Source organism: Sus scrofa, chromosome 13, assembly GCF_054392235.1.
Source record: "Sus scrofa isolate SSC_HxYL_T2T_F1_AM1 chromosome 13, Sscrofa_HxYL_maternal_Yorkshire_Landrace_v2.0, whole genome shotgun sequence".
NCBI lineage: Eukaryota > Metazoa > Chordata > Mammalia > Artiodactyla > Suidae > Sus > Sus scrofa.
Genome location: NC_139395.1, coordinates 173,592,055 through 173,618,016, shown reverse-complemented (window position 1 = coordinate 173,618,016; position 25,962 = coordinate 173,592,055). Strand labels below are relative to the sequence as shown.

Sequence of the window (25,962 nt, the reverse complement as noted above, 5' to 3'; positions counted from 1 at the left end):
ATAAAAAATAAAAATAAAAATAAATAAAGAAGGTAACAATTTAAGATTTTATTTTGGTCTTCTATATCTACCAATTTATCAGAACATGCCTACTGTCAAAATAGTCCTCTATTTTGCAAGCAATGCTTACTCATATTGGCCTAAAAGTCATCATCCCTTATAAGCCCTTAATCATACCTGAGATTTATTGTATTCCCTTGCATAATACCCAGAAGATCCTTCTCCTGGAGAGCAGTATTGGCAATTCCTGGATATTGGATAACACAGAAACATCCCCAAAGTCTCTTTTCAATAGCAGTAGGGACACTTACCTTACAGTGCAGGTGCCTTTGCTTGATCACATTCAGTAGTCCTCTCTTCTCATCCCCACCAAAATCCAATAGTGGAATCCAGGGACCAACAATGTTTTCTTCTTTTCTTTTTGGACACTTTCTCAGTTTTTGTTTTGTGGACCTCAAAGCCACGGAAAAATTGCAACCAGGAGTTATTGACAGTTCTGCAGAGGAGAGGCAGTGAGGAGCCCAACACTGACTGGGCCCAAACACTAAATATAACCTTCTTCCCTCTCCGGGCAGCGTCCTTCATACTCTGAAGACAGACGACCTTGCAGAATCCCTCACCCTACAGCTTGCCAATCTCCACGGAAGAAAGGGGCTAACTGAACTGAGCTGCAGGATGAGGCGACCCAAAAGCTGGGAGCCATCTGCTCAGAGCAAACAAGTAGAGGCAGGTATAGGCTCCGTGAGTGTGTCTTTGTGTATGCGTTTGTATGTTTGCATGCCTGTGCCCAGCAGCTGCTCTCCAGATTAGAAGACACCACTCTTTGGCAGGCAACTCTGAAACCACCCTCTTGGGTAATTTCGAATTCATGTGCACATCTTGGCTGAGAGAGGAAACCTCCCAGGCACAACCTGGGTCCTTTTCTCTGCCCCAAATACACTATGAACCACAAACAAACAGCAGTGCCAGCATCTTAAGAACAGATGCCCAGATGGACATTAGACTGCACTTGATTTTGTACCCTGCAACCAAGAACTGATGCAAGCCTTTTTTGAGATTTAAGTAACAAGGGCATGACCTCTTTTTTGACAGTCATAACCCGAAGCACTGCAGAGATTCACTGTTATTAACGCTGTGTTGAACTTTAACTTGAATGCCTGCCTGTTCCATTCACCGTCACAAAGACAAAATACAAAGTGCTGAGGAAACGTTAGAGCGACATTCAAATATATGATGGTATTTATTATTATTATTAAAGGTTTTTGTTTTCTATTATTCAGGTATTAAGAAAAAACTCATACTTTGCATTGCTAAAATTTGAGGAATCTAATTTTCTCTTAAGTGGTATCACTTATTCCGATTGGAGGGGGAGGGGCAGGAAGAAGGAGCTTGACCATCTCTTCAGCCAAGTACATACTGCATCACTAGTTTGGTGTCAGGTCCTCTACCAAACATAGTCTCCACCAGCCAGTGCTGAATCTGTGCATTATTTTATTTAATCCTCATAGCTTCCTTTTAAGACATTCCCTGTATTGGTGATCAAATAAGAAAACCGAAGTTCACAATACTTAACTAACTTCCCCAGAGTCTCATGGTTAATAAATATCTAATTGGGGATTAAAATTTGGTTTGAGTCACACCAAAAGCCATGTTCTATATTTTCAACTCTTATCATTGAAATAATTTCAAACTTACAGAAAAGATACATGAATAATAAAGAATTCCCATATACTCTGCACTCAGAGTTCTCCAATTTTTAGCACTTTACCACATTTGTTTCCCCCCCCCTTTTTCCTCCTGATTTCCCTCTTCCCATCCACCCCATTTTGTTTATATATATGTGTTTATATATTTTTCTGAATCGATTTATATACTTCAGTGTTGCTATCCTGAAAGTAATTCGTTCTTCTACATAACTTTAGTATAACAATCAAATTCAGTAAATTATCATTGATACAGTATTACTTTCTAATTCATAGTTGCCCTTCACCTTTTCACCAAATATCTCAATAATATCCTTTATAGGATGAAAATTTGTTTTTTTTCTTTTGGTCCAGGATTATATGTAGCATTTAGTTGTCATGTCTCTTCTTCAGTCTTATGCTGTTCTTCAGTCTTTCCTAGTCTTTTGTGACCTGACATTTTTGAAGAGTATGTTTTGTAAAATGTTCCTCAGCTTAGTTTTGTGTGATATTATTTTTTATTATGAGACTGAGTTTGTGCATTTTTTGGCAGGAATACCACAAAATCAATGCTGTATTCTTCTGAGTTAATCATATGAGGAGATATATAAATGGTGTTGGTCCATACCAGCCCCACTTTGTTAAGGTGGTATCTACCAGTTGTCCACTATAAAGTTACAGTTTTTTCCCTTTGCAATTAGTAAATATTTTATGGGAAAATAATTTGAGACTATGCAAATATATTGCTCCTAAATAAACTTTCTACTCTAAGGAAGAATATACCTTCAGTGAAATATTATTCAGCCTTTAAAAAGGATGTAGAGATTTCCCATTGTGGCTTAGCAGAAACGAGCCCAACTAGTATCCGTGAAGATTCGAGTTTGATCCTTGGCCTCACTCAGTGGGTTAAGGATCCGGCGTTGCCATGAGCTGTGGTGTAGGTCACAGATGCAGCTTGGATCTTACATTGCTGTGGCTGTGGCATAGGCCAGCAACTGCAGCTGTGATTCGAACCCTAGACTGGGAACTTCCACATGCCATGGGTATGGCCCTAAATAACAGGGAAAAAAGGAAAGGATGGATATCTGATAATATGTTACAACATGAATGAACCTTGAAGATAAATGTTAAGCGAAATAAGCCAAACACAAAAGAACAAATACTGTATGATTCCACATAAATAAGCTACCTAGAATAGTGAAATTCATAGAGATAAGATTACCAAGGGCTGAGGGGAAAGGAGAAGAGGAAATTATTGTTTCATGGGTATAGAGTTTATGTTTGGGATGATAGAAAAAAATCTGGAGATGGATAATGATAATGGTTGCACCACAAGGTGAAAGTATGTACCTAATACCACGGAATTGTACACTCAAAAATGGCTAAGAGAGTTCCCCTGTGGTACAGCATATTAAGGATCTGGCAGTGTCACTGCAGAGGCTTCAGTTGCTGTTGTGGCACAGGTTTGATCCCTGGCCTGGGAACTTCCATATGCCACAGGTGTGGCCCTAAAAAAGCAAAAAAAAGAAAAAAAAAAAAAAAGCTAAGATGGCGAATATTTACTACAATTTTTAAAATTTATTCTAACCATTTTAATGAGAACACTAAAAAATTTAACATTACATAAATGTATTATATTTCTGTTAGATAGCATTTCTATAATATTGTATTATGATTACAAAAAAATTAATTCCTTATCAGAACTTTCCCTTTTCACATGGCATATTGAAGAGATTCTGACATACCATAATAGGCCTAAATTGGATTTTGTTTGAAAGAGTTAAATAACTTTTCACTTAAAATTATATTGATAATATAGATTTTTGAAATGTAACTTTATAAGACAGTAGTCATTTGTTGTCTTAATAATTCTTAATTTTCCATTTGCACAGTACCCACTGGGCCTCTTTTGCAGACCTAACGTAATTGTATCTGCTTGTGTTTATCGTAAAATAAAATTATCATGAATTCCATCATGATTAATTTTTCCTTGAGTCTGTGGAATTGATATTAGTCTATCAATTAAATTTCAGAAGTCGAGCCCCAAAGACAGATATTCTCTCCCATTCCTGTAGCCTTCTTATCACAGTGTCTTCTGCAAATGGTATCTTCAGGGGGAGGAAAGACAGGAGAGTTGGGCCGACTTATAGTTCTCTGGTGGAACAGACAGCTGATGGAATTATGAGTACACATATACATAACCAGAATAAATTCTCTAAAGGGTCATATTCCTACCTAGTCACTGGTAACCTAGCAATCAAGTAAAGGGAAATAGCAGGAAAAAATATTCCTAATCTTTTAACGTCATTTTTTTCACTGACCCTGGGCTTTGGTTTCCTCCTCTGTGACAGTTTTGTACTGAAAGATATCTTAGTTCTATCTTAGCACTAATATTCTGTGAGTCTGTCAATTGATGGTTGGAAAATGACCCAGGGAAACATAACTTTATGCTTTTTTTGCTCAACTCTTACTAATAGTTATCACTACAGATAGCTGCAAGGTATTGAGAGATATATTAGTATCAGTTCTTGAAGATATGGTGACTTTTAAACTCATTTTAAAATTAGTTTATTTCTTTATTCCTGTGAATTGTGAAAAGAGATGCAGGAGTCTCAGTAGCAGAGCTGGATCATAGGACATCAGAGACAGTGTTCCCTGGGCATGCCTTACATTTTCTTGATTCACATTCCAGACCCATCCTTCCCACTGTCCTCTCCTTACCCCAGGTGGATTATGTTCTTTCTTAATACTCCCACGGCACCCAGGCCTTAACCATACTTTGCCCTCAATCCTACTTTATTGCAATTGCAAGCATACTTGTCTCTCCCCCACTACTGGAAGTTTATAGAGCAGAGTTCATCCTCCAACATTGTAGTCCCAGCCCCAAGCACACAGTCAGAGCACAATAAATATATGTATATGGAAGAAGCATCACTGATCACTTTGACCAAGTGGACAGAGGAGAGAAGCAACCCTAGAGTAAAGCATCTTTAGAAAATCATCTCAGTGAAATGGAAGATCAAGAAGAAAGCACACATATTAAACCTGTTGGTCTTTTTTAAATTCCAGGCTTTTAAACATTTTCCTGATGGACATTTAACAGCAGCAAAATTGACAAATTTCACGTTATCCTCCCCTTCAGTTCCCTAAAAATGGAGTTAATGACATATACATAAAAATAAGGGATCTGGATAATCCACAAAATAGAAAAATATCTCCAGGTAAATAGGTTTAGGAAAACCTGGTATAATGAAGGGTGCCTCCCTCTTCCTTTGTAACCCACCTATGGGGAATGTTTTAGAATTATGCATATTTTGGGGTTTCAAGCTTTTCTAAAGTGAAAATGATGCTAACAGTTTAACTTTTTAAAAAAAGATGAGGAAAACGTATCTTTGACTTTGGAATCTTGTTATTACAAATAATTTGTACTTTTTGGTTTCCAGGAGCTCTTTCTTCATATACTTCAGGAATGCCAAAATACCAGGTGACAGCTGTTTTAGCTCTAAGACATTCCTCAAGTATCCTATTTTGATGTCATTATGTAATGCTTTTCTCTTGGCATAGTTATTATCACTCAGTAGCCTTTATATGTATCACTACATAGCTCTCTTCACTTTTGTATCCGTATTACTTTTCCTAATGGGTACTAGTTCTCTCAAAACTAGACCAAAAGGGAGAGAAGGAATAATTCCAGCACCATCTCAAATTGGACCAATTTCTCCTTGGCGAGAAAGTTTCTTTGTGAGCAAGAAAATACATGAGTTAGAAGTCTTTCTCCCCTCTCAGCCTTTCTCTTTAAAATGTTATTTCATCCTAGTCTTGTTTTCCTTTCTAATGACTTTTTTTTTTTTTTTTTTTGTCTTTTTGCCATTTCTTGAGCCGCTCCCGCAGCATATGGAGGTTCCCAGGCTAGGGGTCGAATCGGAGCTGTAGCCACCGGCCAACGCAAGAGCCACAGCAACGCAGGATCCAAGCCACGTCTGGGACCCACACCATAGCTCAGGGCAACGCCGGATTGTTAACCCACTCAACAAGGCCAGGGATCGAACCCGCAACCTCATGGTTCCTAGTCGGATTTGTTAACCAGTGCGTCACAACGGGAACTCCTCTAATGACATATCTTATAAAAAGATGTATCAACAGAGAGCTTGTTTCTTCTTTCAGCTTAAATCTTGTCTTAGTAATTGCTGTTGCACAATTTTCAGTTCACTTCAACATGTATTTACTGAGTGCCCACAATATACCATGCAAAACTCAGAATCTGGTAGGAAAGGCACACATCTAAATCCTAATTTTAATGGGCTGTGCATTATAACATAGGGCTAAACACATGCTGTCTGAATCTACTTGAACGCGAGATCGGGAAGGGGCGCTGCTAGGGTGGGGGTGGAAGTATTCAAATTGGATGCTTTGGGGGAGGTGTAGGTTTCTGCCTGGAGAAGTGTAAGAAGGAGAGCAAAGGGCACAATGTGTGCACAAACTTGCTGGCAGGAAAGCACATGATGGACTCAGCAATGACAAGCTGTCTCCATGCTCAGAGAACAGGGGTATGGTGTCCAGCTTTGTCCTAGGTAAAGTGGAACCTTTATTTGAGTCCAAAATGTTAAGGACCTTGATGCTTTGATCCCAGATGTTATAAATGTACTCTGTAGACAGTGGGGAGACACCAGAGGCATTTTAGCAGAAAATTATAGTCAGGAGGTACAGTGTAAAACCCTCAGGATTTGGAACCAGAGGCTTCTTTATGGCTGTTTCTCCTGAGAAGAAACTTGGTGCTTATCTAATTTTAGCCTCTTGTTTTATTCATGAATATTGTGTAACTCAGGTTTAAATTTCACACCACCAGGTGCCATGTCCTTGACATAAAGCCTTAAAGAAGCCACTATGTCACAGCTTCCCCAGAGTGGTCCCTGAGTTTAAGCAAGATTATCCCTGAGCATGTGATCCCTGAGAGGGTCACTTTTTACTGATGTAGGATGCCGAGACCTCAGTGGGGTGAGAATGAGGAATGGCTGAGGCTGATCCAGCCTGGAGACAAGCAGCATACATTACAAGTTAGATATTTCAGCCTTGGAGGGAGGATCTGGGCAGGTGGCTGCAGTGTGATTCCAGGTGAGCTGCCTGAGTTGGGACCAGATTCCAAGTGGCAGCTAGGAAAAGGGGAGCAGAAGGCATGAAGGGATAAGAATTTTGCAAGGAAGCTGAACCCTATCCGAATAAACTAGGTGCTAAGTAGCTATAGACCTAGCAGAAAAATTAATACCCTGAGGAAAGCAAGAAGAAAGATCGATCCTAAGGGCTGAGCAAATCAGGAAGTGACTGGAGAAAGGCTACTGTGCATCTAGTACATGAGTAGCCAGGGCCCACTCCAGGCCCTCCAGAGAGTATCCCTAGGCAGGAAGACAATTCTAGGTCTCCCTTTTTGGTATAGCCAGGCCAGACATAGTTCTTACTGGCCAAAGAACCAGACAGAACACAGTCTGGAAACTCCACATCTTTTTTAGATACTGAACAGGGTTAAAGAGAAAGTCCTGGTACCCAGTATAACTAAGTTTCCAGGCAACTCCATTGTTCAGCATCTCAGGTCACAGTGACAAGGGTGTTCCACTCAGACCAGCTTCACAAAAGCTCCCCAGGGATACATTATACTATCTCCATTCTTAGTGTTCTGATGCTTGACTTTAAGATTCTTTTATGATTTTTCTTAAGGAACACTGTGCTACATACATAATAGCAACTCTGCTTTCAACCGCAAATAGCTTAAATGACAAAGGGCTAATCCTCCCTTATTCAAAATGTATTGTATGCAGAACCTGGTGTTATAAAACAGTCATTTTGAAACTTTCCATTTGTAGCCATAAGTCAGATCTCCATTCTTTTAGCCTGTCCAGTTCACTCAGGGTGGTCCTGGTTAAAATGAATACATGAAAACCTCTAACAGAAATTCAAGATTTCATTAGTATGGTAGTATTTATGGTAGTAAAAACATAAAATTAAAAAATGACCTCTTCTAATTTTTTAATTTACTATTTACAATTATATTCAGCTTATTCATCCATTTAACAATTATTTATTGCCTTTCTGCTGTATCTAGTACTATTCTGAACACTGGATATAGGACCAAAAAAAGATATTATTCCAACTATAATGGAAAAAACAAAAATCATTTTAAAAATTTTAGAAAAGAGAAAAAAAGATATTATTTGTTCCTGCCATCTTGTAATTTAAAGTCTATGGGAGGGACAAATAAAAAGTTTACAAATAAATCGTGTAACTTGTGATAACGCCATGGTGGAAAGTAAGAGAAAATCGTGACAGAGAATGGAGAGGGAGGGAAGTGCCTACTTTGGATGTCAGAGGAGCGCTATGAAGAGGTGACATTTAAGCTGGACTTGAGTATTGTCAAGGAGCTAGACCAGGTAGAGTAGTCCAGGCATAAGAAGAGTAAGCATAAAGGCTCTGAGGCAAGAAGGGGATTGGCATGTCCTAGGAACCCCAGGAGGTCAGTGTGGCTGGGATGTAGTAGGCCAAGGAGAAGAACAAGGGATACTGCAGGGGTAAGTGGAGGTCCAGTCATGGCAGGGACTGTGGTTGTGGTGGAAAGTGCGAGTATGAGTATTATTCTATGTATAAAAACAAACTGCTATGGGAGTCCTATTGTGGCAGGCACGGCAGGTTAGGGATCCAGTGCTGCACTACAACAGCTTGGGTTGCTGCTGTGGAACGGGTTCAGTCCCTCTCCCAGGAATTTCCATGTGCTATGGACACAGCCAAAAAGCAAAAAAGAATACTGCTGTGGAGTTTCAACCTGGAAAGTTATATCGTCCTATTTACATTTTTAAGAGATTTTTCTGGCTTTCATGTGGAGAATGGATGGGGTCAAAGTGATTAGTGGGGGACCAAACACTGTCTGGACAAAGTTCTGCTGGGTCATGCCTGGAGTTTTCCTGAGGGTAACCCCAGGAAACTCATGGACTCTAGACAACCTGTCATTAATTTGTCTCCATACTGCTTTTTCTCTAAATGCCCAAGCCATTTCTCTCTTTGCCTCATGGTTAATAGAAAAAGGATGCCAGAAGCACTGTGTTTTGGGTGAGCCAAACAGTCAGGTAGGCTATTCAGGGTAGAATCCTGATCCTAACACTGTTAATAGGAATGCTGCATGTCATTTTCTCTTTGCAAGTTGGCTAAATTCATGCCAACTTTGTACTCTTCTTCACTTTTGTTCCTGGTGCACAGAAAGCACTCAGTAAATGTTTATTAAATGTATTTGACTTGGATTACCAGGAGTGTGCATAGAGAGGGAGAATTAGGAAGTCCGGTGGAGTCCTTTTTATGTTCTCTCTGGAGATGGTATATGTCAGTAGGTTACCATGCTGCTCAAAGAGTTCGTATTTTCAGTCTATGGTGGGTATAGTTCTGGGTGAATAAAATAACTCTCCACTAGAATAAAAGGTTCTGTGTACACGCAAAAGAATTTTGTAAGGGCATCTGGTTAGAGTTTAATGTGACTGAAAAACATTACTATTTTTTTCATGTTTCAATTACCCGAATATGGCTAAAAGTGTACTTTGGATATTTTCCAAAATAAAAACTCTTGAGGTGAGAGAAATTTCAGCCCCAACAATAACTTGAAAATTGGAAGTTGGAATAGCAACTGTTTTTTCAACTGTCTTAACTCTGTCACCAACACTGTGATGATTTGATTACATGTGACAAGTCTGGTTTCTGGCCATTAAACTACACACTTCAGCTATAGGAATCAGTCTTTCCTTTCTTTCACCATGTGTTGATTTAGGGGAAGAAATGAGAACTATCGGGAGAAAGCAAGAGGTTGGGGAGATCAGGCCTTCCTATTAGCCCCCAGGTCACACAACTGGTGACCCTGACCCTCTCAGTAGCTTCATGATTCAGGGCCAGCAACAAACCAATCGTAGGGCAGACTATCCCCATCTTGCAGTACTCACCACCCAGCTTTGTTATTCAGGTGCCGTTAGCTTGTTTAAATATTAGGGACATCCCATAAGAGGAAAAACATCCTCAAATGGTAAAGGGCCACCTAAGAGCCATGTGGGAAGGGAAGGGATGACACTCCTTAGCAGGGACATGGACATAAAGCTTTTGGTACAGTGTCTGGCACAGAGCAGTCCCTCTAGGTAGAGTGACAGAACCTGTTGATGCCATTATTTTATTTTTGATGAGTCTCATATGGTTACGTACCAGCTTTCAAATCTGTTGTTTCCACTGTTCCTCACCCCCACCAACTCCTCAAGCACTGCTTGACACCTCCTCTGAATAAGGGTTGTTGTCCTAATTTACTCCCTGTATTTAAGTCATTCCTATTCGTGGTATTCTCGTTATTCTAACAGCTCCATCTGGCAAGTGGCATTCTATCTTATTGCTGCTCCAAATGTCCTTATTGGGGGACATTGAGAAGTCCCAAGATACATACCTACACTGCTCCAGCCACTCCATTCCTGGACCTGGCTTCCTCCTTTTTCACATACAAAGGATGTTTTTGTTACCATCTTACTTCAGGGCTTCTCATGACAGAACATAACTCAATTAATTTCTTCAGGCATCTTAGGCACTTTGCTAAAGAGCTCTTTGATCTCAAGTGCCTCATTTTGCTGGAAAGGGAGAAACCTGACACATCTGATCTCTCACTTAGAGAGGTTTGAAATAATCACTTTAGGGCCTGGGAGACACATCTCTTTGTAAAAGAAAGGGATTGCTATTTCTCTGGCTGTCTGCCTTCTTCCCCTGCCCTAAGCCCACACTTGGAAGTCATGGCTGGGCATCTCACTCAACGAAATAAATATTGTAATGGGTCAGGTAATTAGCAGGTAGAATTATGTTTGAGCTGTAACCTGACTCTAATCGCTGACCTCAGAGAGTTGATTTCATATGACATAGCACCTTAGCTGTGTGCTGGATTAGAAGTTTCCACTCATCTTTCCCTCTCGGCCAGATTGCTTTTTCTATTTCTGGACTTGTCCTGTTGATGAGTCAGGTGGCCCAGACTCTTCCTGTGGATGAAAGGGGTACTCCTGTCTTGGATGTATTTTCTGCATTTATAAATTATAAAAAGGAAAAACTCTGTGCTTGTTCCTTGGCATAAAAGTAAGGGAAACTGGAGGATTGAGTGAAGAAAGTATAAAATAGCCAATATAAATAAATCCTGGCCCTGGGGCCTGAAGGCAGCAAGATGTACAACATAGAAAGTGGCACTCCAGTCATAATAAGGAATGTAGGATGTAAAAAGGTCATGTTAATATTTGCCACCAAGTCCTAATCATGAACTTAAAACAGTTTATAAAATAAGATGAAATATTTCTATGAGGACCTGTTTACTCCTGTGGCATAGTAGGTGGATTTTTGTCTCTTTCTTTGTATCAAGCATGGTAATAGTCACCCTGCCTGTTTCCCTGGGTCCTGAACATTTCTCAACAACTGAAGTTCACTGGGGTCTCACCTGCTTTGATTTCTGTAAATGGAATTTGCTACAGGAGTTCAAAGAGATGGTGTACTTTTCATGTTCTTTAAAACATGATATGGTAGTTTCTCTTGTGTAAAAACCAGAATCACCTTTTAAGGCCTAGTTCAAAGCTATTAAATTATCAAAGGAAATTGCTGTGCATTTTGAATTGTGTTGTAATTATTAAGAACCTAAAATCGTACTTCTCCTGAGGAACTGTTTTGTTGTTGTTGCTGCTGCTGCTGCTGCTATTGTTTTTAGCATATGGCTACTCTAAATAATGACAAAGTTTCCTGTGTCAGCTTTCCATTGGCAGCTAGAAACTTAGAGTCTAATTTGTACTCCTTCAATAGCAAAAGTATAGGTTACTAAAACATCTTTAGTGTAACTCTGAGACTGATTTCAGTTCTAATTCTTATTTTTTTTTCATATTCACTCCCACTTTTAATTTATACTGTTTTTTTGTAACCTGCTAAGCCACTTTAAACTCTTTCTAGAATAAGATGGCACATAGTTAAACCTAACAGCTAGATATTTTTTAAAACTGAAAGAAAGTTGGGAAGAGACAGAGGGAGAGAACTAACAAATAAAAGCAGGCAGGCAGGCAAATATGCAGTGTCAGCAGTTTAACCTCCCTACACCTCAGTTTCCTTGCATGACCTCTAGCGTTTTTGTAGGTCTCAAAATTATTTTTAGGTAATGAATGTGAACACACTTTATAAGTTATAGAGCTCTATGTACCTTTGTTGTGATTATTTTAAAGCTGTTGTCAATTAAGGCAACTTTCTAATTCCAGTGCCAAGCCTATGGCTCTATCTTCATCTCTGTCCAGTAGAAGGAGCTTTCGAGGAAGTGTCTGTTCCAAGATCAGGGCCTGGGCTCTTCTGAGAGCTCTCTTGGGGTCCCTTCCAGGAGAGAACCGTAATCCTTAGATCACCACAGAGGCATTGTCCTCTCTTCAAGGATGTCTCTGAAACCTTCAAGCCTGAAAGAGTTCTATACCTGAGCCAGTCCATGAGCCAGGAAATCTCAGTCATCACCACGATCTGGAAAATAGCTGATCAGCAAATCTTATTTACCTCAGTATCTCAGACATCTGCACAAAATTCCCCCAGTACCAGCCTTTCCATTCATGTTCCCATTTCAGATTTGAGGCCTCCAGGGGTATACTGTCTCTCACTTAGAAACTTATAGAACAATCATCTAATTACTGACCCAATCCCAAAATTAGAACCTCTTGGCAGGGGGAATATTTGTAGAATGGGGGGACATGGAGACAGCCTTGGGTGATCACTGCTTAGCCATCATTACTAATGGTATTAAATATAGTTTCTCAAGGGAATTGAAGCAAAAAGATTGAGAATCACACTTCAAATGATCTATTCTTGTGAGAGGCTAGTTATCTCTTTAAAGCAAATTCTAAACAGATAAAAGCTTCCAATAAGTTCCATCAGCATGGCAAGTAGGAGGCAACACATGGTTGAGGGTGAGGGTGAAAGTCCACACTATCTGTGTGGGAATGCTTAATGGGCAAGGGACCTGGGCAAGGTCCTGCATCTTTCTAAGCCCCAGTTCTGAAAAATGGAGGTGGTTATAAGGATTAAATTAAACTGTCCACCTAAAGTGCTTAGCACTGGTGCACTGGAGGGGAGGGGAGGGAAAGGGATGATCTTTACAATTTGAGCCCAGCCCTCCTTCACAGCTTCATTTCCCCTGTGTGCACATCACCCAGAAGGACAGCCCCCAGCCTTTTCATATCTGTGACTTTGCACGTGTTGTTCTGGAAGGCCAGTCCTTTCCTGGTCTTTGCACTGAACTGCTACTCTTTCTTCAGCTTCCCAAAGAAAATCACTTCCTTCTGAATGTATTCCCTGGTAATAGATCCTCACCTCAACATAATGCAGAGTTCTGCCCTCCTTGTCCCCCTATTGTTGCATACTCTGCACGAAGATTTTAATTATGTTCATCATGAGAGTTATTATTAAATGTTGCATTTATTTCATTAAGAAATCATAAGAAATTCTAATTTATTTTTTTCCATTTTTTTAATTATTCAAATGAATTTATCACATCTGTAGTTGTATAATGATCATAACAATCTGATTTCACAGGATTTCCATCCCACAGCCCAGGCCCATCCCCCACCCCCCAAACTGTCTCCTCCGGAGACCATAAGTTTTTCAATGTCTGTGAGTCAGCATCTGTTCTGCAAAGAAGTTCAGTCTGTCCTTTTTTCAGATTCCACATGTCAGTGAAAGCATTTGATGTTGGTGTCTCATTAAGAAAATGCTAATATATGGTAGAGAGGTCATTAATGTTTTATATAACTTTAAACACAATTAGAAATTCTGTGTTGTGAAAGATAAGCCAAGATAACTAAATGCATAATTTTTACCGAGGTATAATTTATATGTATAGAGGTACTCATATCTTAAGTTCCATCAGTTTTCACTAATGACATTTAAATCACATCTGAAAGTTCCCTGAGTTCCCTTCCCAGTAAGTCCGTACCCATCTGTCACCCTTTCATACAGAAGCAACCACTCATCTGATTTCTGTCATCCTATGTTACTGTTGCCTACTCTAGAAGTGCATATAAATGGAATCATACAGGCTATGTTTAATTGTATCCTGCTTCTTTCATTCACCTTTCACTCATGCTTTTGAGACTCATCCATATTGTTGCATTTATCAGTAGTCCATTCCTTTTATTACTTAGTAGTGTTCCATTGTATGAATATATCAGAGTTTATCTGTTCTCCTGTTGTCGAGCACCTATCACATTGTTTTCGTTTTATTTTTTAAATTATTATACATCAAAATTAACCTTTTTTTCTTTTGACATACATGTCTATGAATTTTAACACACTTACAGATGTGCGTGACTGCCACCATAATCAGTGTGCAAACAATCCCGTCACCTTAGAAAACTCCCTGGTCCTGCCCTTATAGTTCTACTTTCCCCCCACCCCAAGTCCCTACCACTTCATATCTGTTCCTCATCACCATAGCATAACTTTGCATTTTATTCTATTTTTGACCACACCTGCAGCATGCAGAAGAAGTGGCCAGGGATCAAACCAGTGCCACTGCAGTAACTAGAGCCACAGCAGTTCCTTAACACACTGAGCCACCAGGGAACTCCCACCACATTGTATTTTAATTGCTTATATACCTGGCTGTTGTTCTAACTATATTGTAAGCTTTTCAGAGTAAGGATCTTATCTTACTCATCTTGCCTCCTTTGGGCCTAGCACAGTACCTGGTATATAGCAGGTGCTCATTAAATGTTTGAAGGATGAACGAATTAGTGTTCATGAAGCCACATAATGAATCCTTTCATAATTCTTAAGAGGAGGTAGAAAGATGAAGAAAATCAACATTAACTTTGTTCTTTTTAAGAAAATCGTAGGTCCTTTTTTCACAGCAATAATGCTTTTTGATTTTACAAAATTCTAAAGAGTGTTGCCTGGTAATTGCCACGTGAGAATATGTTGAGTCACACAAAATGAATAATCTTTCATAAAAGGAGTTCAGTAAATGTTTAATTACACTAAAACTATTACTACTGGTTAAGTTAAAACATGGAAATTAAAAAGAAAAGGTTAAACATGCCTCTTTGTCTATTACCTATTTCTAAGTATATTGGAGAAGTCTAAAATTCTCCCCCAGAGTCTTTAATATATTTTCCAGGTGTTCTCAGTTCTATAAGGATTCTCTACACTATATTTAGAGAAACTCAATATTCACATTGTTACTTTTGACTGAAGTTTTGGTTTCCATATTTTTCCCTAAACCAGTGTCATCTTTATCTGAAATTTATTTTACTAAAGTCATTATTATTGCAAGTGATACTTGGTTCTTATAGCTAGTATCTTCCCCAGAGCATATTCAGTTCTTTTCAGCTTGAACTTTGCTTTTCCTTTTTTCCCTTCAGTATTTATTGTTGTTTCCTTTTTCATTAATCACAATGCTGAAATTACTCTGTATATATCCTTCTTACCCTCTTAATTTCATCCATCAGGACATTATCTCTTACAAACTGAGCCCTTTGCCAGCTTCATGTCATATTTCTTTAAGCAAATAAATTATTTCCATATGCTTAGCATATAACTGAACCCTGTAGTCTATTCCCTTTTTTAAAACAGAAATGAGGAAACAGCTGTTTCTCAATTCCTATAAAGTGTGTCCTGTTTTATAGATCATGCTGGACAGCTCTATTTTGATGTCTGCAATATTACTTGGTCCTTGAAATTGTGAATTTCCTGGATTAGAATTTCTTGTCTATATTTGGGAAAGATAAGTTAATTCTAGTAGATATTTTGATGTGTTACACAGGCCATGAGGTCTTCTCTATAGTTTGTTTTGGTAGCTACTGAAGGATTCACATGGAAGAAGAGCAAAGCACAACAAATTTTTAGCTGTTAAGATTAATATTATGTGATCATTTCATTCATTATTTCAGCAGATGTTGATTGAATATATCTGCCAGATTCTAAGCTACATGGAGAGCATATAAGGATGAAAGGACACGGGCTCTCAGGTAGCCCACAGTCTGAAAGGGGAGACAGATGCAGTGTACTGAGTAGTATAATCAAGGGATATCTGAGCTCTATCTACCTAGAGGAGGGGTTGTCAAACTATGGTCCATTTTCTAACTGCCTGTTGTTGTATATCAAGTTTTGTTATAACCATGCCCACTCATTTACATATTTTCAGTGAATGTTTTCATGATTCAATGTTTAGTTGTGACAGAGATCATAAATCCCACAAGCCTAAAGTATTAACTGTTTGTTCCTCTAATAAAAAAAATTTGCCAACTCCTGACTTAGAAGAAAGAACACCAAGAAAGTGTATGGTCACCAAAAAATAGAATAAATGGAGGGCACCTCAGAGGATCCCAGCATTTTACAGGATAAGTAACAGAAGAGAGCCTGTGAAGTAATGGGTTGAGAACCAAACCATAGTGTACTAGAACACAAAGGAGGAGAGCATATCAAAAAGTTGAGCATTTCCCATTGTGGTTCAGTTGTTACAAACCCAACTAGTATCCATGAGGGTTTGTTCCCTGGCCCCACTCAGTGGATTAAGGATCCGGCGTTACTGTGAGCTGTGGTGTAGGTTGCAGACACAGCTTGGATCTGGCGTTGCCATGGCTGTGGTGTAGGACAGAAGCTGCAGCTCCAATTCGACCCTTAGCCTGGAAACTTCCATGTGCTAAAAGTGTGGCCCTAAAATGCAAAAAAAAAAAAAAAAAAGAAAGAAAGAAAGAAAGAAAGAAAAAGAAATTGAGAGTCCATATCATTATCATATGCTCCAAGGTAATCGGGTAAGATGATGGTTATAATGACCATTTCCTGAAAATATACTTATGTGCCAGACTGTGTGCTAAACAGTTTACATTTTACTATGTTAAGACTCCTTGTGATATCCCTATATGCTTGGCACTATTAATATTCCCATTTTGTAGAGGAAGAAATGAAAGCACAGAATGAGCAAGTGACCTTTCCAAGTTTTAAATGGCAGAGGTAGGGTTCCAGTCTAGGCAGCCTGTCTCTGGAGAGCCTGTAATTTTCATCCCTGTCTCATATTAATTTGTCAGTGAAGGAATAATTGATGTCCTTAGCAAGAGTAATTTTAGTGCCATGATGGAGGTAGAGCATAGCTTCAAATGACTGATGATACTACTTACTACAAGCTATGCATTGTTCTGAGTTTTACAGTAACTCATTTAACTTCTTAACAACCTCATTTTATATTTAAGGAAATCACCGCACAGAAAGGTGAATTAACTTGCCCAAAGCCACACAGATACCAAGTGAGAGAGGTGTGATATGAGAGTCCATAGAGTAACAGTGTGACTTCTCTGCATTCTTGCTGAATGCAAGACCTCCATCCATCCCTGGCCCTTTCCGTCTCTCTCAGAGTAGGCCCTCTTTTGTTACTTCTTGCACCCCAATGTGGTAGCCATTTGGAAAATAAAAAAAGAAATCTCAATATGTTTTTTAAAGTAATATGATGGTATGGTACCCACAGAAGACTCACAGGCAGAGTAATGGAACCACACCCAGCCATATGTATGATTTGTATTTTGATTAAATGAAAGTGCCATAATAAGTTATGAGGGAAGGAAGAATCCTTTAGCAACATGTTAGGACAATTGATTATATATTTGAAAAGATAAAGTTAGAGCTTCACCTTATACCATAGACAAAATCTACCCACAAAGGATTTAAGTTAAATTTAAGTTAAAAAAAATTAACCAATCTTTTAAAAAAAACTAGATGAAACTATCTACTTTGGGATGGAATGAACTTTTCAAAACATTGTTGCAACTAAAAGGGATAATGTATTTGATTTTATTACAATTTAAAACATCTATAGGTCAAGTCATTTTAAAAATTAAAAGATAAAACAACTTCTCGAGTTCCCATTGTGGCTCAGCAAGTTAGGGACCTGATGTTATCTCTGTGAGGATGCAGGTTTGATCCCTGGCCTCACTCAGTGGGTTAAGGATCTGGCTTTGCCACAAGCTGCAGCATAGGTCACAGATGTGGCTCGGATCCGGTATTACTGTAGCTATGGCATAGGCCACAACTGCAGCTACAATTCAGCCATTTAAAAAGAAAAAAAAAAAAAAAAGAGCTTGCTTTAGCCTGACAGTCATATAGGCCCAAACACATTCTAGAAAAAAAGAGTCTATATTTTCTTACTTTCCTTCCCCACATTTTATGATTTTGATGTCCTTTTTTAACATCTTCATGTTTATCCTTTTGCTGTTCCTTGTTTATCATCATTTTTACAGTAGTTTTTTTTTTTCCCCCTTTTAATTCTGCATACTGGCTTATTTAAGTAATTACTTTCCAATTGTAATTTCCTCTATCTTATTTCTTCTTATGTTTTTATTTAGAGGAGCCATTTCAGTATTTCTTTTAGAATGGGTTCAGTATTGCTGTACTCTATCAGTTTTTGTTTGTTGGAGAAATTTTTTATTTCTAATTCTGTTTTAAATGATAATCCCATTCCTGGGCCTATGTCCAGACAAAACTTTCATTGAAAAAGATACATGCACCCCTGTATTCGTTGCAGCACTATTCACAATAGCCGAGACATGGAAACAGTCTAAATGTCCAATGACAGATGAATGGATTAAGAAGATGTGGTATATATATGCAATGAAATACTACTCAGCCATTAAAAAGAACAAAATAATACCATTTGCAGCAACATGGATGGAACTAGAGACTCTGATACTAAGTGAAGTAAGTCAGAGAGAAAGACAAATACCATATGATATCACTATATCCAGAATCTAATATATGGCACAGATGAACCTATATACAGAAAAGAAACAATATCATGACATGGAGAACAAATTTGTGGTTGCCAAGGGGGAGGGGGAGGAAGTGGGATGGACTGGGAGTTTGGGGTTAGTAGATGCAAACTTTTGCATTTGGAGTGGATAAGCAATAAGATCCAGCTGTATAGCACAGGGAACTGTATCTAATCACTTGTGTGATGGAACATGATGGAGGATAATGTGAAAAGAATGTATATAAATGTTATTATAACTGGCTCACTTTGCTGTACAGCAGAAATTGACAGAACATTGTAAATCAACTATAATTTAAAAAAACTAAAAAAGGAAAAGAAATACACATAGCTAATAAAAAGTAAAATATTTGCTCTCAGTCATAATCAAATAAATACAAATTAAAATAATGAAATGTAATTTTTACCTATTAGCAATGTTTTAAAAATTCAGTATTTGCTGGAGTGTGATTAAATAGGTATTTTTATACATGTCGATGACTTTAAAATTGACCCAAAACCTTCTGAAAAAATAGTTTAGAAGTTGTTAGGACACTTAAAAACAAGCATGTATACCTTCTTACAACATAATTTCTCTTCTAAAAATCTGTTCTAATCAGAAATGTTAGAAAAGTATCTATTACAATAAATTTATAAAGGTGACTTGTAGAAATAATCTAAGTAATGATAGAGGAATAAATAAATATAGGATACTCAAGCAACAGTTTGTTATATAGACATAAAAATTTTTAAGACTACTAACATGGGAAAATACTCATGGTATAATATTAAAATATAAAGTATTTGATTATGACATGTAATTCCAGATAAAGTTGTGTCACTGTGTGTGTATATATACCTGTATATATATACACACATATACTCATATACACAGAGAAATAGAACAAAATGTAGAAATAACTACCAAAATTATAAATACGTATCTCGTTATCTTTTTATGGTAATGCCAACTTTTTCTCTTTATTTTCTGAAATATCTGCAATTAGTATGTATTACTTTTATATTAGGAAAAAATGGTTAAAATTTTTATTAATAATGACCCCACCAAAGACCTCAAAGTTATGGTTCTTGAAGATCATTCCAAACACAAATCCCTCTCTGCATATTCCCATGTAGTTGGTAATTAGTTGATAGGTTAATATTCTTTTGTCTTTTGTCTTTTGTCTTTTTGTTGTTGTTGTTGTTGTTGTTGTTGCTATTTCTTGGGCCGCTCCCGCGGCATATGGAGGTTCCCAGGCTAGGGGTTGAATCGGAGCTGTAGCCACCGGCCTACGCCAGAGCCACAGCAACGCGGGATCCGAGCTGCGTCTGCAACCTACACCACAGCTCACGGCAACGCTGGATCGTTAACCCACTGAGCAAGGGCAGGGACCGAACCCGCAACCTCATGGTTCCTAGTCGGATTCGTTAACCACTGCGCCACGACGGGAACTCCTAGGTTAATATTCTTAAACCTAGTTTACCATCAGGGAACTTTAAGGATGAAGTAATAAAGTACCTTGTCATAAGTTGCACACAAAGGCGGTAGATCTGGCTTTTCCATTGAGAAGCTGGGCAAAAGTTAATCATTCTGAAGCAAGGCATGTGAACATAACACTCACCTTTAACAATTCACAAGTTGCACATTAATGGCACACATTAAGTAATCTAATAGGTAGGTGAAGTCTCTGTGAAGGCTATAAGGCAATCTTAACAGAAACTGTGTGCTTTTCCATTGTAACATTTCTCTTCCTTGGACTCACACTTAATAACAAGCATGAGTGGGTAGCAGGTTCAACTATAGCCTCATAGGCCTGTTCCTTACAAAATTTATTCAGGAAACGTCGTAACTCACATATCCATGTGATGGGCCATGTTCACCTATATTTTTTTAAATATTGCCCTATACTTTAAATGTACTTCAGCATTTCACCTCACTCTGGACATTTTGACTTGTCCAGAGTATACAGCATTCTTAATAGAAATTGGCCTGAACCAGAAGAGAATCATAAATGATAGCAATATGACTTCGTCATTCCACAAATGAGAAGACTATGGCATAAAAATGATTTTTTCCAATATCATGAAAGTTAGAACTAGAATCTAAGACTTCTAGGACTTCCTTTGTCACTCTTCTGTACTGGCACTTTCCAAAAGGTGCACACAGAGTGCTGGTCTGGGAGCTGTTAATATTTCTGCTGCAAAGAGCAGAATTCAGGAGTCAAATAAGTCTGAAGTTGATCTCATTTCCATTCTCACGCTTGGAGAGTAGTAATACATATTAATATATTAAAGAATCCCTTCAAAAAAATTAAAATTAAAAAAAAGAATCCCTTCAATAAGATAGATACTAAATCAAATGGAATGTGAGAACAACAAGCATACACCAGGACAAGTCTAGGCAAACCAGGATGTGTTTTCTTCCCAGCTAAAATATAGGATAGAGGCAGGAGTGGTAGGAGAGGGTTGCTAACAGGTATCTGGACTAATTGGGTGGTATGTTTGTTTGTTTTGGAGGAGGGGATCTGTTCACCACATGCAGTAGATTCCCAGTTAGATGAGTGTTATTCAAATATAAAAACATATATTATAACACTGTGTTCTACCCACAAAGCCCCATGGATTCCAGCGCCCAGCCTAATAACTAGTACCACCTGAATGCTACCTCATTTGCTTTCTAAGTTAGAGGGGCAGTATTGCGTGGTGGTTAAGAGCAAACTCAAAACCACCTAGATCCAAATCCTGGCTCTCTTTCTCATTAACCTTGGGCAAGTTCTTCCATTTCTATTTCTGTAGAGATATGGTAATAGTACCTATCCGATAAGATTGAATGAATTCATATATGTAGAGCATTTAGAACATTGTCTTGCTCAAAGTAAGGACTGTGTAGGAATTATTATCATTATTACTATTTTCTATTCTAGGAATGGAGAATTTATATGTGGTAGTGCTTCCAAATGTATCAAGTATTCTCATCCAGTAAACATAACAGTTATAATAAGGTCCAAAATGCCACTACTAGCATTGACGGCTCTATTTACCTAATTCCAGCTGCAGCAGTGAGCCAGAAAAGGTTAAATTGAAATTACTCATAGTTTGAAAACTGCACTGAAATATGTAAATATTCTGACATTTAAAATAAACTGGAAAAGAAGAAAGGTGAAGCTCTAACACTCAAAACTAAAGTTGAGGTCCTGTTGCCCAAGCTGACATGTCTATTTTTTTTTTCTTTAAGCTAAAAATAGCATAAGGTAAAAGGAAAAAGGAGTTCCCGTTGTGGCTCAGTAGGTTAAGAACCCAACTAGCATTCATGAGGATGTGGGTTCAATCCCTGGCCTCACTCAGTGGGTTAAGGATCCCCCGTTGACGCAAGCCACGACATAGGTCACAGATATGCCTAGGATCTGGTGTTGCCATGGCTGTGGTATAGGCCAGCAGCTGCAGAATTCAACCCCTAGCCTAGGAAATTCCATATGCCACAGGTGTGGCCCTAAAAAGACAAAAATTTAAAAAAAAAAATTTTTTTTGGTGAGAAAACAAAAGGAAAAATAAATGCCTTATTCTTCCTGCAAAGCAAATATATTCCTCTGACATTTGCACAATCTCCACTACATCTTTGTAACTTAAAGATGGGGTAGTTCTTGTGGTACCTGAGTTTTGGCATTAAAGGTCCTTTTTTACTGCCACCACAGCCAGGACTTAAGTATGAGCATTCACACAAGAGGTCAGATGCCTGTGGCTCTAAGTGCTTTACACCTGATGTGGGTTATTCCTCAGGAGCCTGTTCTGTGTATGTTTTTGTTTGTTTGTTTTGCTATTTAGTTACTCTGTTTATGCTTTTTCTTTCTTCCAGTTTTATTGAGTTTTGTTTTTTTTTTTTTTAATAATCAGGTCTTTATTAGTGTACAAACCAGAGCAACATGAGGAAGTAGTTATCCAGGTAGGAAGACTTGAAGACAAGAAAATTTTGTCATAAGTGTCACGTGAGACCAACAATGTCTATGAAGACAGTAAGCATTTTCTGCTATCAAAACACAGCTTAGGTCCTCTTGATTAAAAATAGGTTATGTCCACACCTTTTTTAGTTGACGGGGTTGGGGGGAGGGATGAGGGCCCTCATTATAGCTCTGTGTAAGATTAGGATGTACAGCCTACTGATAATACTTACATACATCATGAAATGATTACCGCTGAGACCAGCTCAGCAAGATGAGGCTGAAGAACGGGTGCTGTGAAACTTAAGGAAAAAGTTAACATAAAACAAGACACAGAGACATTTATCTTAATTAAAGGTTGGAACCAGGGGACTCAAGGTCTCAGGGACCAAGAACGCTGCCTCAAGAAACCACACTGCTTTTATTGTGCTCTTTGGGATTACATCAATTGAGGAGGGGGCTATAGGTGCAGGATATAGTTTTTTTTAATTATTTTATAAGTTCTTTTATTATTTTAAAAGTCACATAGCTGGTAGATGGTTGAACTTTTACTCTGACCTTTAGGCATTTAACAATCATTAGCATTTGAGGAAGCTTGGCATAAGCTATCTATGCATAGCATCTAGAGAATCATCACTGCTTCCGCAAATGGCATGCCTATCTGCGGCAACCTGGCATGCCTAGGTTTGCACCTTGGTTCTCTTTGCTAATGCATGTTCTGCTAACAACCCCTCATAAACCACTTGGGGCCATGAAGTTCCTCTCTCTCTTGTTCTTAAGAGGACATATCATGGTGTGCAAACAGCATGCCAATCTGCACAGGTCCAGCATGCCTAGACTAACGCATTATGTCCTCATTCAGCCGACCCTATGAATAACTTTTGCCTTTAGGTCTTTGTTCATAAGCTTAATTCATTTACCAGCACTGACTGTTTTTCAAGCAGGAAGATGGGGGTAAAGTAAAGCAGGACAAGATGGAGTTTTCAGCAAAGAGGCTAAGAAAATATTGAAACATGTCTGGTGACATTACCACAGTAAGTTTAGTGAACATCTATCATCTCATACAGATACAAACTAAAAGAAAAAGAAAAAATATTTTTTTATGATGAGAACTCTTAGAATTTACTCTCTTAACTTTCATATATAACATACAAAAGTGTTAATTATATTCATCATGTTGTACATTGCATCCCTAATACTTGTTTATTATAACTGGAAGTTTGTACCTTTTGACCACCTTCATCCAGTTCTCTCTCCCACCACCTTGCCTTGAGTAACAACAAATCTGATCTCTTTTTCTATGAGTTTGTTTGTTTTTGAAGTATAATTGACTTACAAAACTATGGTAGTTCCTGGTACACAGCATAGTGAGTAGATATTGCTCTACATTACAGCTGCTGACATGTAACTAGCCACAAATTTTGTAGCATTTAAAATCCCTGCAAATAGAAGGTGAAACATTTTTCTTTAGCCATGTATTTCTGAGATTATGTTATCAGTCTTAGTACTTTACCTTCTTTCACAGTTTCAGAACCCATAAAATGACAGCAGTTCAGAGTTGTGCCATCTCATTCCAAATTTCCCAACCTTAAAGTTTTCTGCGGGAGCTGGAAACATTTTATAAGCAAAGTCTGGAGATGTTGCTAGGGACATCTTTAGCTATGAAAATAGGAGCATTATTGGCATGTAGACCAGGTTGTAGCAGTTACCACTAGAAACAGCAAAACTCCCCACCCCTACTCCTCATTACAGTTCACAATGACAGGAAAACTTCTTCTGATGGAGAGAACTCACTCACGGATACCTATATTCAGAAGCATTTGTTTGGTCAGATCTTTTGGAGAGAGGGGAAAAGACATCTGAAGGGGCATGAGAAGTGGAAAAGGTAGATCATGCCCAGTTTCTTACATTATATGAGAGTAAAAAAGCAAAAAGGAAAATGTGGTACCTAGGAAAAAGAAAACCAGAGAAGCATATGTCATATGCTAACTAACATAAAGCCTGTGAATGACCACAAACCTCTGGAAGACTTTGGTCCAGTGTCCGTGTACCCAGAGCAGGGACTGCATGGGCAGAAAAGGCCAGAAGACTGAAGTTTGAGCCTACCTTGGCTTCTCAAGCAGCCCCTTCGAAGTAACCAGGTGCCCTGGATTGGGCACAATAGGTATGGCCTTGGGTCTGCTGCTCCTTCTGCCACCAGTCACATAATTTTTCATTCTCCTTTTCTCACCATTTTCTTTTCTCAGTGAAAGTTGCACTGAGAAACTACTTGCTAGATTATACCCCAATATAGTTTTGTTTCTACTTTCAGAAGGTCTTTACACAAGGGGAAATTTGTGCTGAATTTTTGAGGATGGGAGTAAGATTTTGATAGAAAAGTAGTTAAGACAAAGATAAAGGAAGAGCAGGCATTCTCAACAGTCAGGGTGAACGAGAGGTATACTTACAGGTGTATGATTCTTTTCTGGTGTGGCCTAACTGACTGTAAGCCCTTATTTTTGGTCATAGCATACCTGTAGTGGCTATTTTGGAAAATATGCAGAAGCAATAAAGGATAGAGCTTCCTTCACTGCATGACTACTGTTAGTGGAGTCAGATTTGAGAGCCCTTTTCTTTCATTGACTGCATTTCTCACTGTTTTGTTTCTCTCTCCTTCCTTCCCTTCCTCTCCTCTGCTCTCCCCTCTCTATGCCCTATGTTGTTTTGCTGTGGTGGCCTTAGGGATTCCACTAAGTTCACTTTTCACAGGATCCTGTTCTTTGGATGTGGGAATTGTGTTCCTCCTCAGTGATGCTGGTGGGAGTCCCTTAATGAGCTGGGAACATGGTTCTTAAAAGTAGTTCCCAGCTCTGCTTCTCCTGGCCAAATAAAACATTCTGGTTTCTAGGGATGAGTAATTTTAGCAAAACGCTTTAGACTGTGGAAGTACAGCTGTGTCTCCAACATTAGTTTTCAGTGTGTATAGATAGATTTCTCAGAGAAAAATACCCCTCCCCAAAAAAGTGAAATTGAACTAAATTAAACAAAACAGATTTTTTAAAAACTGGTCACTACATAATGGTAAAACAAGCAGTCAACCAACAGGAAGTTGTAACAATTCTAAACTTGCATGCACCTAACATACCAATAAGATGTGTAAATGAAATTGGTAGAATTACTAGAAAACATGGAGAAATTAAAAATGAGTGGAAGATATTTACATACATGTCAGTAATTGATAGAAAAAACAAAAATTAATAAACATAGCAGACTTGAAAAACATAATTAAATTTATCTGTAATCATGTATAGAATTGTGAGCCTAACAATTAGATACTACACATTCTGTTAAAAAAAATGGTTTTTTTTTAATTGATTATGTATGGGGAAGATAGTTATGATTTCATTATGTATGCAAGTGTCAAATTACTATGTAGTACACATGAAACATAATATTGTATGTCAACTTTTTCAGCAAAAGTAAATAAATAAATAATTGGTTACATACCAGGACAGGAGCTGGCAGACTACAGCCTATGGATCAAATCTAGCCAGCATGTATTTCTATAAATAAAGTT

At 38.3% G+C, this 25,962-nt stretch overlaps 2 protein-coding genes across 20 annotated transcripts in view; one reads left to right on the top strand and one right to left on the bottom strand.

The window, feature by feature from the left end:
- Positions 1 to 789, bottom strand: part of FILIP1L (filamin A interacting protein 1 like) — a 295,463-nt gene extending 294,674 nt beyond the window's left edge. For both annotated transcript variants that reach the window (NM_001444320.1, NM_001444321.1), the window contains 1 exon segment: positions 312 to 789. The gene's annotated coding sequence lies outside the window, so the exon portion shown is untranslated.
- The window catches only part of CMSS1 (cms1 ribosomal small subunit homolog), a 395,732-nt gene that overhangs the window by 301,158 nt on the left and 68,612 nt on the right, over positions 1 to 25,962 (top strand). For 5 of the 18 annotated variants that reach the window (XR_014824953.1, XM_084991610.1, XM_021071316.2 and 2 more), the window contains one exon: positions 576 to 730. The exons of the other annotated variants lie outside the window; for them this stretch is intronic. Coding sequence is in view for 4 of the 5 variants with exons in the window: in XM_084991610.1 (XP_084847736.1) it covers positions 676 to 730 (55 nt within the window). In the remaining variant the exon portion in view is untranslated. The remainder of the gene's footprint in view (positions 1 to 575; positions 731 to 25,962) is intronic. 18 annotated transcript variants of the gene reach the window in all.